Below are 14,245 nucleotides of genomic sequence, written 5' to 3' on the forward strand. Positions count from 1 at the left end.
GGGCACCTAGAGCTGCGGCTGCATCAGCATGTCACCCCGGGACACGGAGGGGCCCCCTTCTCCTTCCTGTCTTGTTCACAGTGCCGCACACTGTTCACAGGAGGTAAGATGACCAGTATCATTCTTTCCTCCAGAGTAAAGCCGATGAAGTCCCGACCTTCTCCAGTCGGAAGGAGTGGACAACTCACAAAATGGTCTCACTGCAGATGTTTGGGGTCAACTGAGAATGTTTATTTAAAAGCAATTTTAAATATTAAAAAAAGTAGAAATTAACACATACAGTACTGAAAAACGGTCACATTAAATACATGTGAAACGAAAAGTGTACTGATGTTTGATGGTAACATCCAGATGAGGATTCGGAAATTAACTAGTGGCACTATGGGATTCCTATACAACACGTTGAAGTTCTAGGCAATACAAAAATAAATAGCAATTGCTGTTCAACAGTCAAATAGACACACACTACTTGCAGAACATTACTTTCTTCTCTGGGGGAAAAAAGAACTAATTTGCTATTTTTTTTTTTGGTAAGGTCCCATTCCTTCAAAATACTATATCATGTACAAAATGGCAGATCATGGCTCTTCACTGAGTTTAAGAACGAGATCAGATTTAAACTCAACAAGATTGCCAACGGTTTTTCTATCTAGTTTTCCTATGTCCCACAGTAAGCTGGATTAGAGAGAACTCAAATTCCTCATGGAAAACAAAACCAAACCAGAGAGGAGGAGGAGGAAAAAAAAAGGTATGAAAAATGCATCTGTGAGAGTTTCTACAATAGGGGAAACAGAATAGACATCGCCTCCACATAACTCTAGAGACGGAGCTTGTGTGTGTATTTAAAATAACTAGTTTATTTTCAGATGAGTTGCAAATAGTCTGGCCACAATGAAGAACGGCTCTTTACTGCAACTTCAAATTGTGAATGAATGAGCTGGGACCCAGGGCAGCCTCAGATGCTGACTTCCTGTCCTGATACCAGTGTGGCTTAAATGCTGAGGCTGCTGGCACGGCCAGTCACACATCAGCACGTGGCCTGGTGCCTCCCTCACATTCTGGGTTAGGTGTGGGAATGCACGTGTGCCCTGATGCTGAGGAAGCAATTGCTTAAAATCAGTTTCCAATAGTAGCTGATGAAATATTTCTCAGGTATGCCATGCAAGGTTTAATTCTTCAGGTGGCTACTCAAAGTTTTCATAGTAACCACTTAAGCAGAACTAAATATTTACTGAGCACTGTGACTATGAAAGAGGGTTTTTCCTATGGATTTGGTTGGGAATTGTGCTTCTGTGAAATTAACATTTCTCATTCACGGCTAAGATTATCTGCTTAAAAATATTAAGTCTTCTGTGCTGTTGCCAAAATAGTAGTTTAAGCAAATGGAACATCAGAACGACACGAGCCTTAGAATCAAGGACAGTCCCACTGGTTGTGGAATATGACTGTTGTATTCTTGTCCAAAATTCAGACTGATGCCAAAGATCAAAACACAATGTTCTTAATGGTCTGATAAGCATGGCTGGGATGAAAACAAAATGAGAGAGAGAGAAAGAGCACAAGTGACAGAGAAACAGAGACAGACTCCTTGCAGGGAGAGCTTTTTCACAGTGCAATTCATAGCAGCTTCCAAAACTTGGTTATGAATTGACTTGAAAGGGAACTGTCTAGTGGCTGGCGCTTCAGATGGGAACACTAATGTATGAAGAAGAGCAGAAGAGCTTGGTTTCAGCACCTGGATCCTACTCTGGAAACACTGTGTGAAGGGCTGACTTTTAAATTCTCCATTTTGAATAGTCTTTTAAAAGTAAATTTATCCAAGAACAAAACTAAGAAAATAATTTAAAACCAACACTTTAGATGCTTCAACACAATTGAGGGATGCTGATTCATAATACATTATGTAAATTCGTACTCTTTGAGAGAGTTGAATGACTGACTACAAACAGATATAGTTGCAACCTTATAATTTCTGCTTTAATGGCAATCAAGTTTAAAAAATGTACAGTTCAACTTATTCATACTATTTATTCCTTTATAAAAGGCAAGATTTCAGGTATAAGCTTCTAGATGCATGCATAATGTAGAGGCTAATATTTTCTGGCAGTCCTTGGTTCCTGAAAGTTAAACTTCATCAGACATATTTTAAACTTTGTCAAAATAGGCATGAAGGATATGTTATTTTTGCATAATGAGGTAATATCTCAAGGGTGGGCACTCATCATCATAAGACAGTATAAATCCACTTGTCTCAACTTGCATGAGGCTGTGTGCATTGTAAAATGCCACAAAGAGTTTTGGGTCAGTGAACATTTGCTGAAGGAGTAACATATTTAACTGAGCACTTGTCTGTAATAAATACCAAAGTAGGTTTTTGTAGCTGTAAACTGTGTACACAGATAACTACAGGCTGGTCTGTCATGGAGCTAACTAGAAGTTTCACCTGGAGAACAGAACCCACCTCTTTGCTAATGCTGCATTTTCAGTAACAAGGTTGAGAATACTGCACTGTAAGGAGCAGAGTCGACTCTAGGCCCTTTAATGGCTGCTGAACAGAAACCACTCTACTTTCAAAGCCAGCAATTCCTACACTCCTGGTTTTTTGTTGTAGTTGGTTTAATTTTAATTTTAATTTTTTTATTTTTGCTTGCTTGTAAAACAGCACAGATAGAGAGAGATGTAAGTGCTAGGTGCCAAGGACGGCTTTGGCAAACCAGCAAGGCGCACTGGGCCCCGAGGCTACCCTCATACTGGCAAAGGCAGAAGACCACAGGATATTTACAATACATACTCTGTTCCCCTCCCGAGGTGGCCCTCGAGGAGTTTCCTATTCTGTAACAGCAGCTATACACACACTGTGCACAGGGTGGCATGGAAGCAGAAGTCTGGCATGGAGGATGGAGACAACCATAAGGTTCTGCTTTCTGCTAGTCGGACAGGATGTGAACAAAGGACACTGGAAAGACCCCCTTCCTTTCAGGCTGTCCTTCGATGTGCCCAATCTGCAAAGGAAAAAGATAGTGGTCAGGCTGGAGGCAGCAGGCAGCTGCCCTGGGACAAGTCCAGGGGGGTAAGAGCCCAGCCCCAGAACCCAGAGCCCTGGGGTGGACCCAGACACATTTCCCCATCCTTTGTGAACCACAGAAACTATGCAACGAAACAACAGAAGGGCACTTCTGCACCATCTGCCTGCCCCCACGGAGTTCCCAGAGAGGTGGAACAGCATGCCCAAGGCCTCCCTCCAGCCCAGACTTCACGATCCATGTTCTGAGCAGATGCTTCTGCTTTCCAGTTGGGGAGGAGGTGGGGGTCAAACACACCTTGCTAAGCCTCTCAACTGTATAACAGGGCACCAGAAAAGCCCTTCTCAGGCTTGTGTGATTACTTTAAAAAAGAAAAGACAAACTACATGGGGAAAGCTGCTACGTGCCCATCATTTATCCTCTGGCTACTCTGGGGGAGGATATTGTGGGAGTCTGAGGCTGAGGGCAACCGTACTGACTGCTACACAAGGCCGAGAGCCAGGCTGCCTGCAAAGATCTTCTCATCACCTCTATTAGGTCAGTGTTAATCACATCAAAGAGAACCACATCGGGAGTCCTCGACAGCAGGAAAGACAAGACCACTCACGCTGGCTTTAAATGGCAAATACACCCAGCAGGGTGGTTTGAAGCATGGGACAGGATGAGTCAGGCCAGCTCTCATTTTCTCTGCATGAAGTACCAACTGCACAGAGTGGAAGCCAAGAGCTGTGTCTAGCCTATAACCAGCTCCTTTACCAACCAGGCCCGTGGCGGTGGAGGCCATCGGTACTATTGGTCCCTTATCCTGGATATGCAGTCAATGGTTAAGATGTGGCCTACCTACGCCATGAGCGCTCAGCTGAAACCACGCAGTACGAGGGTTATGTGGGTGGCATGTCACCATGGGGATGCATGGTGACATTCACATCTGGCTGCGTATGTGCTGTTGGCCCAGAGAACTTCTCCCAGGAACAATGCTGACCACACTATTGCAGACTCGTCTCTGCTGGAGTCACCCATCCTTAGCAAAGACTATGATGGCTGCTTGATCACACTACAGCAAAGTGAGTTTGGTGACATCCTTGTGAGGGAGGATTAATCAGGTCCTGGTTTTCAGAGGAAATAGGTTTATAGGAGGGACATGCTTCCCCCAAGGCCACAGACGGTGACTGACTCCCGCTGGAGACCTCAGAGTTCATCTCCTTGGCCTTGTGCACACTGGCTCTCCAGGCTGCATGCTGGGGGCCGGCCTGCCTCTGCCAACAGAGGCTGGAGGCCCCTGGGCCTGCCCCAGCTCATCCTGTCCCAGGAGAGGACACCTGCCCCCTCAGCCCAGGGTTTCCTGACCTCAGTGCTGACTTCTCTGCTGCGTGGCTCCCTGCGCATGGCAAGGTGTAGGCATCACCCTGGCTTCTTCCCACAACATGCCCACAGCATGCATCTTTCCCAGGTCCCGACAGTCAAGGTTTCTCCAGATCTTGCAAACCTCCCAGGAAAAACCATTGTTCCAGTCCAGCAAAACCACTGCCCACAGGCCCAGGGGAGAAGGAGCCAAGGTGAGTGTGCACACTTGCATGTGCCAGGCTTGTACGGGCCAGGCACACACGTGAGGGGGTGTTCTGAGCAGCCACAGGTTTTGCTGGCCCAACTGTGAACCACAGAACTGAGCCCCTCTTGGGAGGAGGGGACTCAGGCTGCCAAAGAAGGAGGATTTCCATGCTGAAGGCGGGAAACTGTTAAACAGAAAAGTTTGAGGTGACCATCTGCTGCACCTCGGCCTGGCAGTCGTCCTGGGGAGACACTTTCTGATCAGCCTGAGAAGTGACCAGTGCGACGGTGCCTACAGGTCTCCAAAGAGCTGGGTGGAGAGGACAAGGGTGCCTTCCCTTACACATACCTGAGCGGCAGGTCTTAATGTGAGGGGAATTTTCACAGATATTTTCATTTTATCTTCTAGAATTATGTGATGAAGGTACTGCAAGTCCTCTTTACAAACTGGGAACCCCAGACTGGATTAAGGACTGAGCCTGAGGGCCAAGCACCACAAACAGCTGAGCATGTCCTGCACCTCCGCCTTCTGGCTCCCAGCTGGGGGACAGCGTGCAAGGGGAACAAAGCACAGGCTTCGAGCTCTGGAGCGACTCAGAGACCTGACTGCCTGCGCATCATCCGCCTGGCCTCGGCAATGTGCCTGACTCTCCTGAGCTTGAGCTCTGCATCTGGACATTTAAAGATGCCGACAACACACAGTGGGTTGTGTGTACCACGGGAAATCACATACATTTCTGAAGGAAGGTACCATGCAGAAGGATCAAGTGTAAAAGGCTCGTGGGCCATTGTCGTGGCTGACAGGCTCTCTGTGCGTGAGGGATGCTTTACTGACTGCAGGGTCTGCAGGTCCCCACATGTCATCTGCCAGGGTGTGGTTGGTGACTGAATGGAGGGACCAAATGTACATACCCACCACTCCTGGTCCTCTTCCCCTGTGACAATAATTACTTCTCCCTCGATGAAGGTGAGCTCGTCGTCATTGTCTGCCTGGCAGTCGTAAATGGTCTTCACGCGCCTCACTTTATTCTTCCCCTTCAATATAGAAACTGGGTTTTAGCTGGAAGAACAGGCTGCAGGGGTGAAGAGCATGGTGCTCTTTAGGAGATGGGTGACGTGGGGCAAGTGACTGGACCTCACCGAGCCTTGATTTTCTCAAGGGTGTGCGCATGGGGGGCAGTGTCTGCCAGGCGCCCAGCGTACCACCGTGTGCTCTTGAGGAATGACAGGCCCTTCCTCCATCAGGAGCAGGCTAGTGCCCAGTTAGGGATTGGCCACTGCCAAGTTATTTTCACTAGAAATCACATCATGTGGGCAGGAATCAAAATTCAACTTCCCCAAAACACATGAAGCACCCTGCCCTCCCCCACTGGCAACAGCAGCTTGCAGAAATGACAGCGGAGTCTAAAAATGTTTTTAGGAAACATGATGTAAAGCAAAATGTGCAGCTTCTGCACACTGAATGTGCAGCATCAACAAATTTCGCCGTCCCCTCATGCAAAACAGCAGGTCAGGACATGTCGGCTACCCCCGGCAGGATCAGCCCGGCTGGGTGGATTCTTGCTCGTACACCATTCTAACTTCTGGCCAGTTCTGACTTAGGCTTTCGTTGGCTGGGCTTCCAGTTCTTAGTAAACAGAAAGACGAAAACAGAGACCTTACCTTCTAAAGAAAACTTTTAGGACCCAGCTAATAAAATAATCAGTAATAAAAAGAGTAAGCTGTCTCTCTGAAGTGTTTGGGTCTGGTGACCCCCCTTCTCTGCCTCCTCGCTCCGCCCTGGATGAGCCAGGCCTGAGCTCCCTGCCAGGGCCATGGTGGGGTCTGGGAAGCCTGGCAGAACTATGGTGGCAGCAGACTCTGAAAGCAACTGAGAAGCAACCGAGAAGGCCCATGATGTGCTCATTTATAATGGAAAGGATTAAATGAGACGGCTCGATTGCAAAGCTTCCAGCATCAACTGGAACTGCACAAATCAAAAGGCTGGTGAGGCCACTGGCAGTGCTTTGGACTAGGGGTAGCGTCCTCCTGAGGACAAGGAAGAGCATCTGTGATGCTCGCCAGGCTGGTCTCAAATCCACGGGAGGATGATTTATTTTTCTTACCTTTCCTGTGGTACTCATGTGAAACTTTTTTTTTTTTTTGGTAGCACTGGGGGTTGAACCTAGGGACACTGTACCGCTGAGCAACATCCTCAGACCTTTATTCTTTTGAGACAGAATCTCTCTAGGCTGCCCAGGCTGGCCTCAAACATGTGATCCTCCTTCCTCAGCCTCCTGAGTTGCTGGGGTTACAGTATGAACCATGGATACACTTTTACTCTAACATGCTTTACAATAAAATGAGCAGATGGGGCTATCTGCACAGAGGGAGGACTCTGGGTTTCCACAGTAACTGTGCCCCTCGACCTGAGGTACAGGGCCGTGGGGTGCAGCCGTGCGCAGGGCAGAGTACTGCACATCTCCCTGGAGCATCACCTTTCCACAGAGATGGTGGAGAAAGTCATGTTGTGGTAAAATAAAGATGATGCACTACAGAGGAGGAATGTTGCTCTGACAGAATGGCAGAAGGCTGAGACTTCCTCAAAGCCCGCCTGTGGAAGGGTGGTGGACTTCCCCTCTAGGAAGGCGTGAGCAGCACTGGCTGAGGAGCTACTCAGGACCCTGAGAGGGAAACTGCTCTCCCGTGATCCTGGGGAAAAGCAGCAGTGCCGCCCTCGGGTTCTCCGGAGAGCAGCAGCATTTGGGCTGTGTGGCCAGAGGGCTCCCAAGGCTCACCCGCTGACCCACCTGTGAGCTGGGTGTCCATGGGCCCCCTTTTGTATGTGGGGAAACAGTCTCAGGGTGAAGAACTTGCCACCGCCCTGCAGTTTCCCCAGGTCCTGTGGCAGGTGAGGCAAGGTCGCACAGCCTGCCTCTGACCACCAGGCTGCCTCCGCCCCAGCACCTGCCCCAGAGCCAGGCAGAGGTGTGGTGGGCAGCCTGCTGCATGGGGCAAAGCCGTCCCAACACCCTCCAGGGGCAGTGGGGTGAGTGGCCTGAGCACAGGGGGCACCCACCGTGTTGATTTTTCTGGGCAGTGGTACAGGCGTCTCGGGCAGAGTGGGCGTGAGGTCACTGGAGTCCTCAGATGCCTGCTTCGGGACAGCGTCTCTGGACTGCATGTTTGGGGAGAGATCCCCTGGGTGTGACTTCTGTGTGACCTCGGAGGGCTGCTGAGACTTGGGCGAGACGTCACTAGTCTGAGACTTTGCCAGCAGGTCGCCCAGCTGGGGTTTGGGGGGCAGGTCCTTCATGTGCGGTTTGGGAGGTAAGTCTGAGAGCTGCGGCTTGGGTGGCAGGTCGCCCAGCTGTGGCTTGGGGGGCAGTTCTCCAGGCTTAGGTGGCAAATCTCCGATTTGGGGCTTGGGGGCCAGTTCTGTGGGCTTTGGGGGCAGGTCTCCAGGTGGTGGCTTTTGTGGCAATTCTGCCAACTGTGAAGATTTCTGAAAAATCTCAGGCGGGATGTTGGCTTTGTCTAGGGAGAGATGATGGCTCGTTTCTGTTTTCCTTAGTGCCACTGTGGGGAACAATCAGAGAGAGCAAGGTCACCAAACAGAACCGAGGGGGCAGGCATCGCGTCATCAGCAGGAGGCACAAGCACCTCAGTGGAGCCATCTCCAGTGAGCACTCGCGGGGACCAAGCCGGGGCCAGGCCCAAGCCTGGGCTGCGGTTCTTGGCCAGGTGCGAGGAAGAAGCTGGAAAGCCATCATGCAAGGACAACAGGGCCACCTTAATTCAGAATTTTAAACCCCCCTTAAGAGGATACTATTCCCAGAAAATTGGAAAGCACAGTTGAAAACTGCCCCATAAGCCTACCTCTACAGGTAGCCATTTTAATATATGTCCTTCTGATTTTTCTGTATATTTTCTACACACGAGACTTTTACTGTTTGAGCAAGAGTACCTGCCGTGCTATTAAAATCCTTTACGGGTAGCACAGATATAAATTTGAAGGGGAATTCTATCAATTCTATGGCTGTTATAATTTACTTCCTATTTTTTTATATGATTCACGCAGTAGGTAAGAAGAGAAAGGTCCCTCTGCCCACCCGACCTCCTCCTGCGCTGCGCACATGTACACTGAGGACGTCATTTGACACAGTATAGGGGACCGCAATTCCAACACTGCAACCGTCTCCCCAGCCAATGTGCCTGGGAGGGCTTCTCCCTGTTCCCTTGCCAGCTGCACATGCTGCACAGCTCGGCGGGGACAACTTGCTGAGCCACTCACAGCCTTGCACAGCTCTGCAGAGCAGCACTTATGGCATTCAGACACGTCTTCAAGTCGAGCTCAACATTAACTAGCTGTGTGACCTTGGGCGAATTACCCAATCTCTGTGCCTCAGTGTCTTCATCTCTAAAACCCTAGTTCAAAGGGTTCATGAAGATTACACGAGTTAATATGTGTAAAGAATTGACTGATGGGACCTGGCAGGCGGTGAGTCTTCTGTGAGAGTAATAATATCATTTCTGTTCAGGCTCCAGAGCTAGGAAACAGAAATCTTGGTTGAGCATTCCCCAGTGCTCTCTGTGCTGAAACGTAACTCCCACTGGGAGATGTTAAGAGGGTGGGGACTTAACCTGACTATGGTGCTAGGAGATGGAGGCTCTAGGAGGTGATCACGGTTAAAGTCATCAGGGTGGAGCCCCTGTGACTAATCCTAATGAAGAGGTCGCTGAGGACGTGATGCCTGCTTCCTGACTCTAGACCTGTGAGCCTGTATCACCTTGGGACTCTGTCAGAAGGAAGACCATCACCAGATGCACTGCCAAACATTGTACCTTCAGCACTACAGATCCAAATAACCTTTTTTCTTTATAAAGGTATTCAGCCCCAGGTATTCTATTACAGAAACAAAATAGGCCAAGAGGGAAAACTTTGGTCCAAGAAACTTAGAAGACAGATCAATCTAATGTGTAGACTTCATCTTGATTCTTATTCAAATAATTCATAAAAATTTGTTAGTTAATTGGACATGTGAACACTGTATAGTTGATGATACTGAGGAATTTTTAACCTTTTATATGTGAGGATGAATTGCATATGCATGAAATCACATGTTTGGGGTCTGCTGCAGAACTACTAGGGGCCAGTGGATAGGGATATATACAGAATGGGATCAGGTATAAACTGGGAAGTGCTGGAGATGAGTGACAAGTATCTGGGAGGCCGCGTTACCCTATTCCTGGTCTAGCTGCCAGGACAGGTGCAGGTGAGAGAGCAGAAAACGGCACAGGAGGGATGGGAGGTGTGGAGGGGTGGGGACGGGGAGCAGGCAGCAGCCGCCTAGGTGGCCATTTGGTCTGGGTGCAGGAAAAGTCTGCTGGGAGGCAGGGAGAGGGACTCAGGGGTGATAGGCGAGAGACACAGGGCAGAAGCTGGGCAGCCTGAAGGTGGAGGACAGTGCCTAGCAAACTCGGCTCAAGCTCTTGAGACCAGGATAAAAATAAACACTGTCACCAATAAAACCTAACTCTAGAGAGAGACTCAGCAAATTCTGGGAAAGCTCCCTTACTGCTTCGTGGATGATGAGTCAACAGCCACTTGAGACGCTCCTCCAGGGAGCCGGCCCCTTCTGCTGATGTCCTTCCAAATGGCCACTAGACTGAAGAACTTTTGCAGAGTGGCAAATTCTAACTCCTCTACACTGACTTCTACTCTAACTAGGCTGCAGAACACGGGACAGGGTCAGAAGTTGGCCCCAGGCACCAGCAGTCCAGAGCAGCTCCCCTGGGCCTCTGCCAGGACCTATGCTGATGCTGGCCTCGGGCTCCCAGGACAGGGAAGCAGACGTCTGATGGGCTCCGCAGGTCTGAGGGCAAGGCTGGCTCTGCACATCTCTGCACTAGAAGTCTGAAATTTTGGTTATAGAGGAAAACTCTGTTTAGGACTGAAGAAGACCTAGTCAGAGTGGAGTGTCTCTGCTCTGCAGAGCAGCATTTGCAGACCTGCCTTCTGTCCTGTGCAGAGCTCGTGCCTCTTTTTGGCATGACAGATGCCATCCTAGGGGGGGTCCTGTTGCCACCCACCTGCTGGGGGCCCTCTGAGCATGACTGCAGTCTGTCCTATAAACTCCATGAAGTAGGCATCATTCCCCACTTTAGAGCTGAGGTGCGTGAGGCCACCAGGTCACTGGACTGAGGTCACAGCTAGGAAGTGGAAGAGCCAGTACTACTCCCCAGGTCTGTATGCTCAAGTGTCCCAGAGGGGAGAGACTTGGAGATCATGACAGTGTGTCTTCTGGAAAGGTATTTTTTTTTTTTAAATGAAAAACTACAGTGTTTTGCTAGTCACAGATTTTGAATTTATAAATAAATTTATAACCTTTTTAAAAACAAGTATTTACTGGGCACCTCCTATGTGCAAGATGTTGCTGTAGACATTTTGGACAGATCAATGAACAAGAGATGAGACCTCCGTCCCTTGGGAAGGTGCAGGGACACTTCAATTTCATGTGAACATAGGAAAGAGAGAAGCCTTACCTTTCTGAGGTAGTTTAGGAAGAACTCTTGGGCCAAGGGCAGTCTTTGCAGAACCGGTGCTGACCAAGAAATAACAACCATTTAGGATCTAGAAGTTCTATAATATCAGTAGTGATCTATTATTCAAAGAAATCGAAGCATTTACAGAATTACCTAGAGGATTCTTTCAGAATTCAACCAAATATTACTCTATTTTGAGGACTCCCTTTTGCCTGGTTGAGAAGCATGGGAAAGGGTTGGGGATCCCGAAGCCGAGGAGTTTGATAAAGCCACACTCCACCTCAGAGCTTTTATTGTTCAGAGGAATAACGTGCATGAAAGCACTTGGCCACCACAAGCGGTGACCGTCACGTAGTGACCACAGCACCCTGCCTCATCAGCTCCCACGAAGCAGCCCTTGTCACCTCATCTTCAGAGGAGGAAGTTGAGGTGCATGGAGTGTCACTAGCTAGCAGAAGGTCCCTGGGCCGGTGGGGGACAGTGGAAATTCAGCCCCAGCTCTGCAGGTCCCGAGCTCCCACTTCCTCCTCCACGCCAGATGGCCTGGCCTCCAAGCCTCAGGCTGGCCCTCCGGAGGACATGTACCTGCGCAGGGGAAACGCCCAAATGCCCAGAGCAGAAGTCGGCTCCACGCGCAGTAGCGCCAGGCAGCCACTGTCTCCCTCTAAGGAGACGCTGCAGTGACCCTGAGCACCCCAGGGGCATTGAGCTTCCAAGAAGCAATAGCAGCCACCAGCCTGAGCGGCCCTTGCTGAGGACCTTTTCCTGATCTCATGCCCCCTTCCTGGCCTCTGACCGGCTGCTTTCTCTTCCTGCTGTCCTAACTGCATTGAAAGGAAAAAAAAAAATGGCCAAGCCTTCCAACCAAGCAACCGAGTCAAGGAGAAGAGGACGAGGCACTTGTTCCTTTGACGCAGCCTCTGCACACCGGGGTCCTACTGCCCCCCTGCAGCTCCCTGCGGCCTGGAGGGCAACCCCGCCTGGCCATTGCAAGTGCTTTCTCTGTGTCACCCTCCCCTCTCTGGCCCCCCGAGCAGGGGTGGAGGAGGACCAAGTGAGGATAAAGTTGGGAGCAGGGTATGGAACCAGCCAGCTCTGATATTCATGCTGCTCTGAACCTCAGTCTCCTCATCTGTGAAGCTGAGGATAACAGTGATTGGGTCCATCCCACAGGGGTACAGGGGTCCAATGTGACGGCAGCATTAAGAGGAAAGGGGTGTTGTTTTTTCTTTGATAAACCCTGCAAAATGGCCCTGGCACACCAGCTGATTCTTTCTCCTGAGGGTCTGGAAGTGGTTCTTTGTGTCTGATATTTGGGGTGCACCTCTACAGAGAAAACCCTTTGGGGTGGGCTGGATAAACAGTATGGCCTTTAGCTGTCCCCCTTCAGGGAAAGGAGGGAAGAAAGGAACACCAGGGTTAGCCCCACCTACAAAAATCTTACAGACAGCCAAGCTAGAAAGAGGTTTTGTGTTTGAAAAGCTCTGGCTTCCAGATTTCCTGAGGAGAATCTTTTCCAATTTCCAAGTCTGTGAACAGGTGGAGGGGGACATAACAAAGTCACAGAATTAAAACATCAGAAGCAACAGCAAAAGCTCGCCTGGCAGGAACGCCGTCAGAGACCCTCTTCTGACTCTGACCTCAGGGCCACGAGGCTGCGCTGCCCGTGGATGGAGTGCCCCATGCAGGACAGGATGCCCCCGAGAGTGGACGCCCAGCCTCTCCTCGTGAGCCACGCTGCCAACGACCATACCTTGAGTGGGACTGGGAACACAGCCACAGCCACCCGCAGAATCCTGCCCATCGCAACTCTGAGTCCAACCAGGAGGAGCTCAGAGGGCTTACCTGGATTGTTGAGACAGCCCCTCAAACTTGTTCGCGGTCTTACTTGAAGATGACGGACCCACATCGTTACCTACGAGGGAAATCAGATACGGAAACATGACGGAGGGATATACGGTTTCTGCAAACAGGTGGGATCCCTGAGGTTCCAGAAAGGTGTTTAAGAGACCTCAGCCTTCTGGCTGTATGCGTTTGGGGCATTAAAACAAAACAAAATGAAGCATTGTTTTGGGGTTGGTGTTTTTATTATGAGTGGAGGAGCACGTCACAGGGGAGCAGCCTGGTTCTTAACAATGCCTCCAAGAGCACAGGACCTGGTGTCCCATTGGCTCAGATCCTGGCCTCAGACTGGGGGCACAGGAAGAAAACAGTAAAGTGTCAAGTTCATGTAGAGGTTGCCCCTGGTAACCACACTCAGATGACACACTCGACCCCCACACTGTGGGCACACATGTGGACACAACAAGGAGGGTGCTGACGACAGTCATGGCCCTGAGCCACTGACTCGTCATTCATCCATATTTTAACATTTCTTAAGCACCTACTATATGCAAAGCATGAGTGTGAAGTGTGGGCACGGAGGCACATGAAATGCCACTGTTCCTGGGAGCCTCGTGGGTGGCAACTATTAACATGGAATGAAACAAAGACAGTCAGGTTGGCTACTGTGAAAATCCAGAGGAAATGGTGTCTGCAGCCTAAGTGGCAGGGGTGGGCAGGGACTATCCGCCTTGGAGGTTATGGCACATGAACTCCCTCGTGGGGAGTGGCAAAACCAGAGGCCCGCAGGTGAATGTAAGTGTGCTTCTGCCCAGCGTAAGTCAAAGACCAGTTAGAATAAAAGTGGCTTGCTGGCGCACATCTATAATGCCAGCAAATCAGGAGGCTGAGGTAGGAGGATTCGAAGATTGAGGCCAGCATCAGCAACTTATGAGACCCTATCTCAAAATGCCCTGGAGTCCTGACCACAAATCTATGTGCTCTTTGCCACCCTTCATGATGCCCCAATGGTAACATTAATCACAGAAACTACATTTATTGAGAACTTACTGTGAGCAAGGCAATATACCAAGTGTCTCAACGTAATCATGCCCATGAGAAGTAATATAATCATCCTCTCTCTTTTACACTTGGTGAACCATAAAGAGAAGCAAAATTGCCCAAGGTGAAGTAGCAGGTCAGAGCCAGGGAGACCACCTCCAGGTCTGCACTCTAAACCTCACCCTCCACCCTCCCAGGCCTACAGAACCTGTTCAATCAGGAGGGCTTGGCAGTGCTGGGGTCTCTTGAAGGGAATGTCCCTGATT

The 14,245-nt window shown here is 49.8% G+C and overlaps 1 protein-coding gene across 1 annotated transcript in view; it reads right to left on the minus strand.

The window, feature by feature from the left end:
- Nucleotides 1–209: 209 nt before the first annotated feature.
- The window catches only part of Asap1 (ArfGAP with SH3 domain, ankyrin repeat and PH domain 1), a 292,373-nt gene continuing 278,337 nt past the window's right edge, over nucleotides 210–14,245 (minus strand). The window contains exons 25-29 of the mRNA XM_048802408.1: nucleotides 12,942–13,011; nucleotides 11,097–11,155; nucleotides 7,630–8,129; nucleotides 5,484–5,606; nucleotides 210–3,002 (exon numbers count right to left, since the gene is read on the minus strand). Of these exons, the coding sequence (XP_048658365.1) occupies nucleotides 2,928–3,002; nucleotides 5,484–5,606; nucleotides 7,630–8,129; nucleotides 11,097–11,155; nucleotides 12,942–13,011 (827 nt within the window). The 3' untranslated portion in view covers nucleotides 210–2,927. The remainder of the gene's footprint in view (nucleotides 3,003–5,483; nucleotides 5,607–7,629; nucleotides 8,130–11,096; nucleotides 11,156–12,941; nucleotides 13,012–14,245) is intronic.

Source organism: Marmota marmota, unplaced genomic scaffold (genome assembly GCF_001458135.2).
Source record: "Marmota marmota marmota unplaced genomic scaffold, marMar, whole genome shotgun sequence".
Taxonomy (NCBI): Eukaryota; Metazoa; Chordata; class Mammalia; order Rodentia; family Sciuridae; genus Marmota; species Marmota marmota.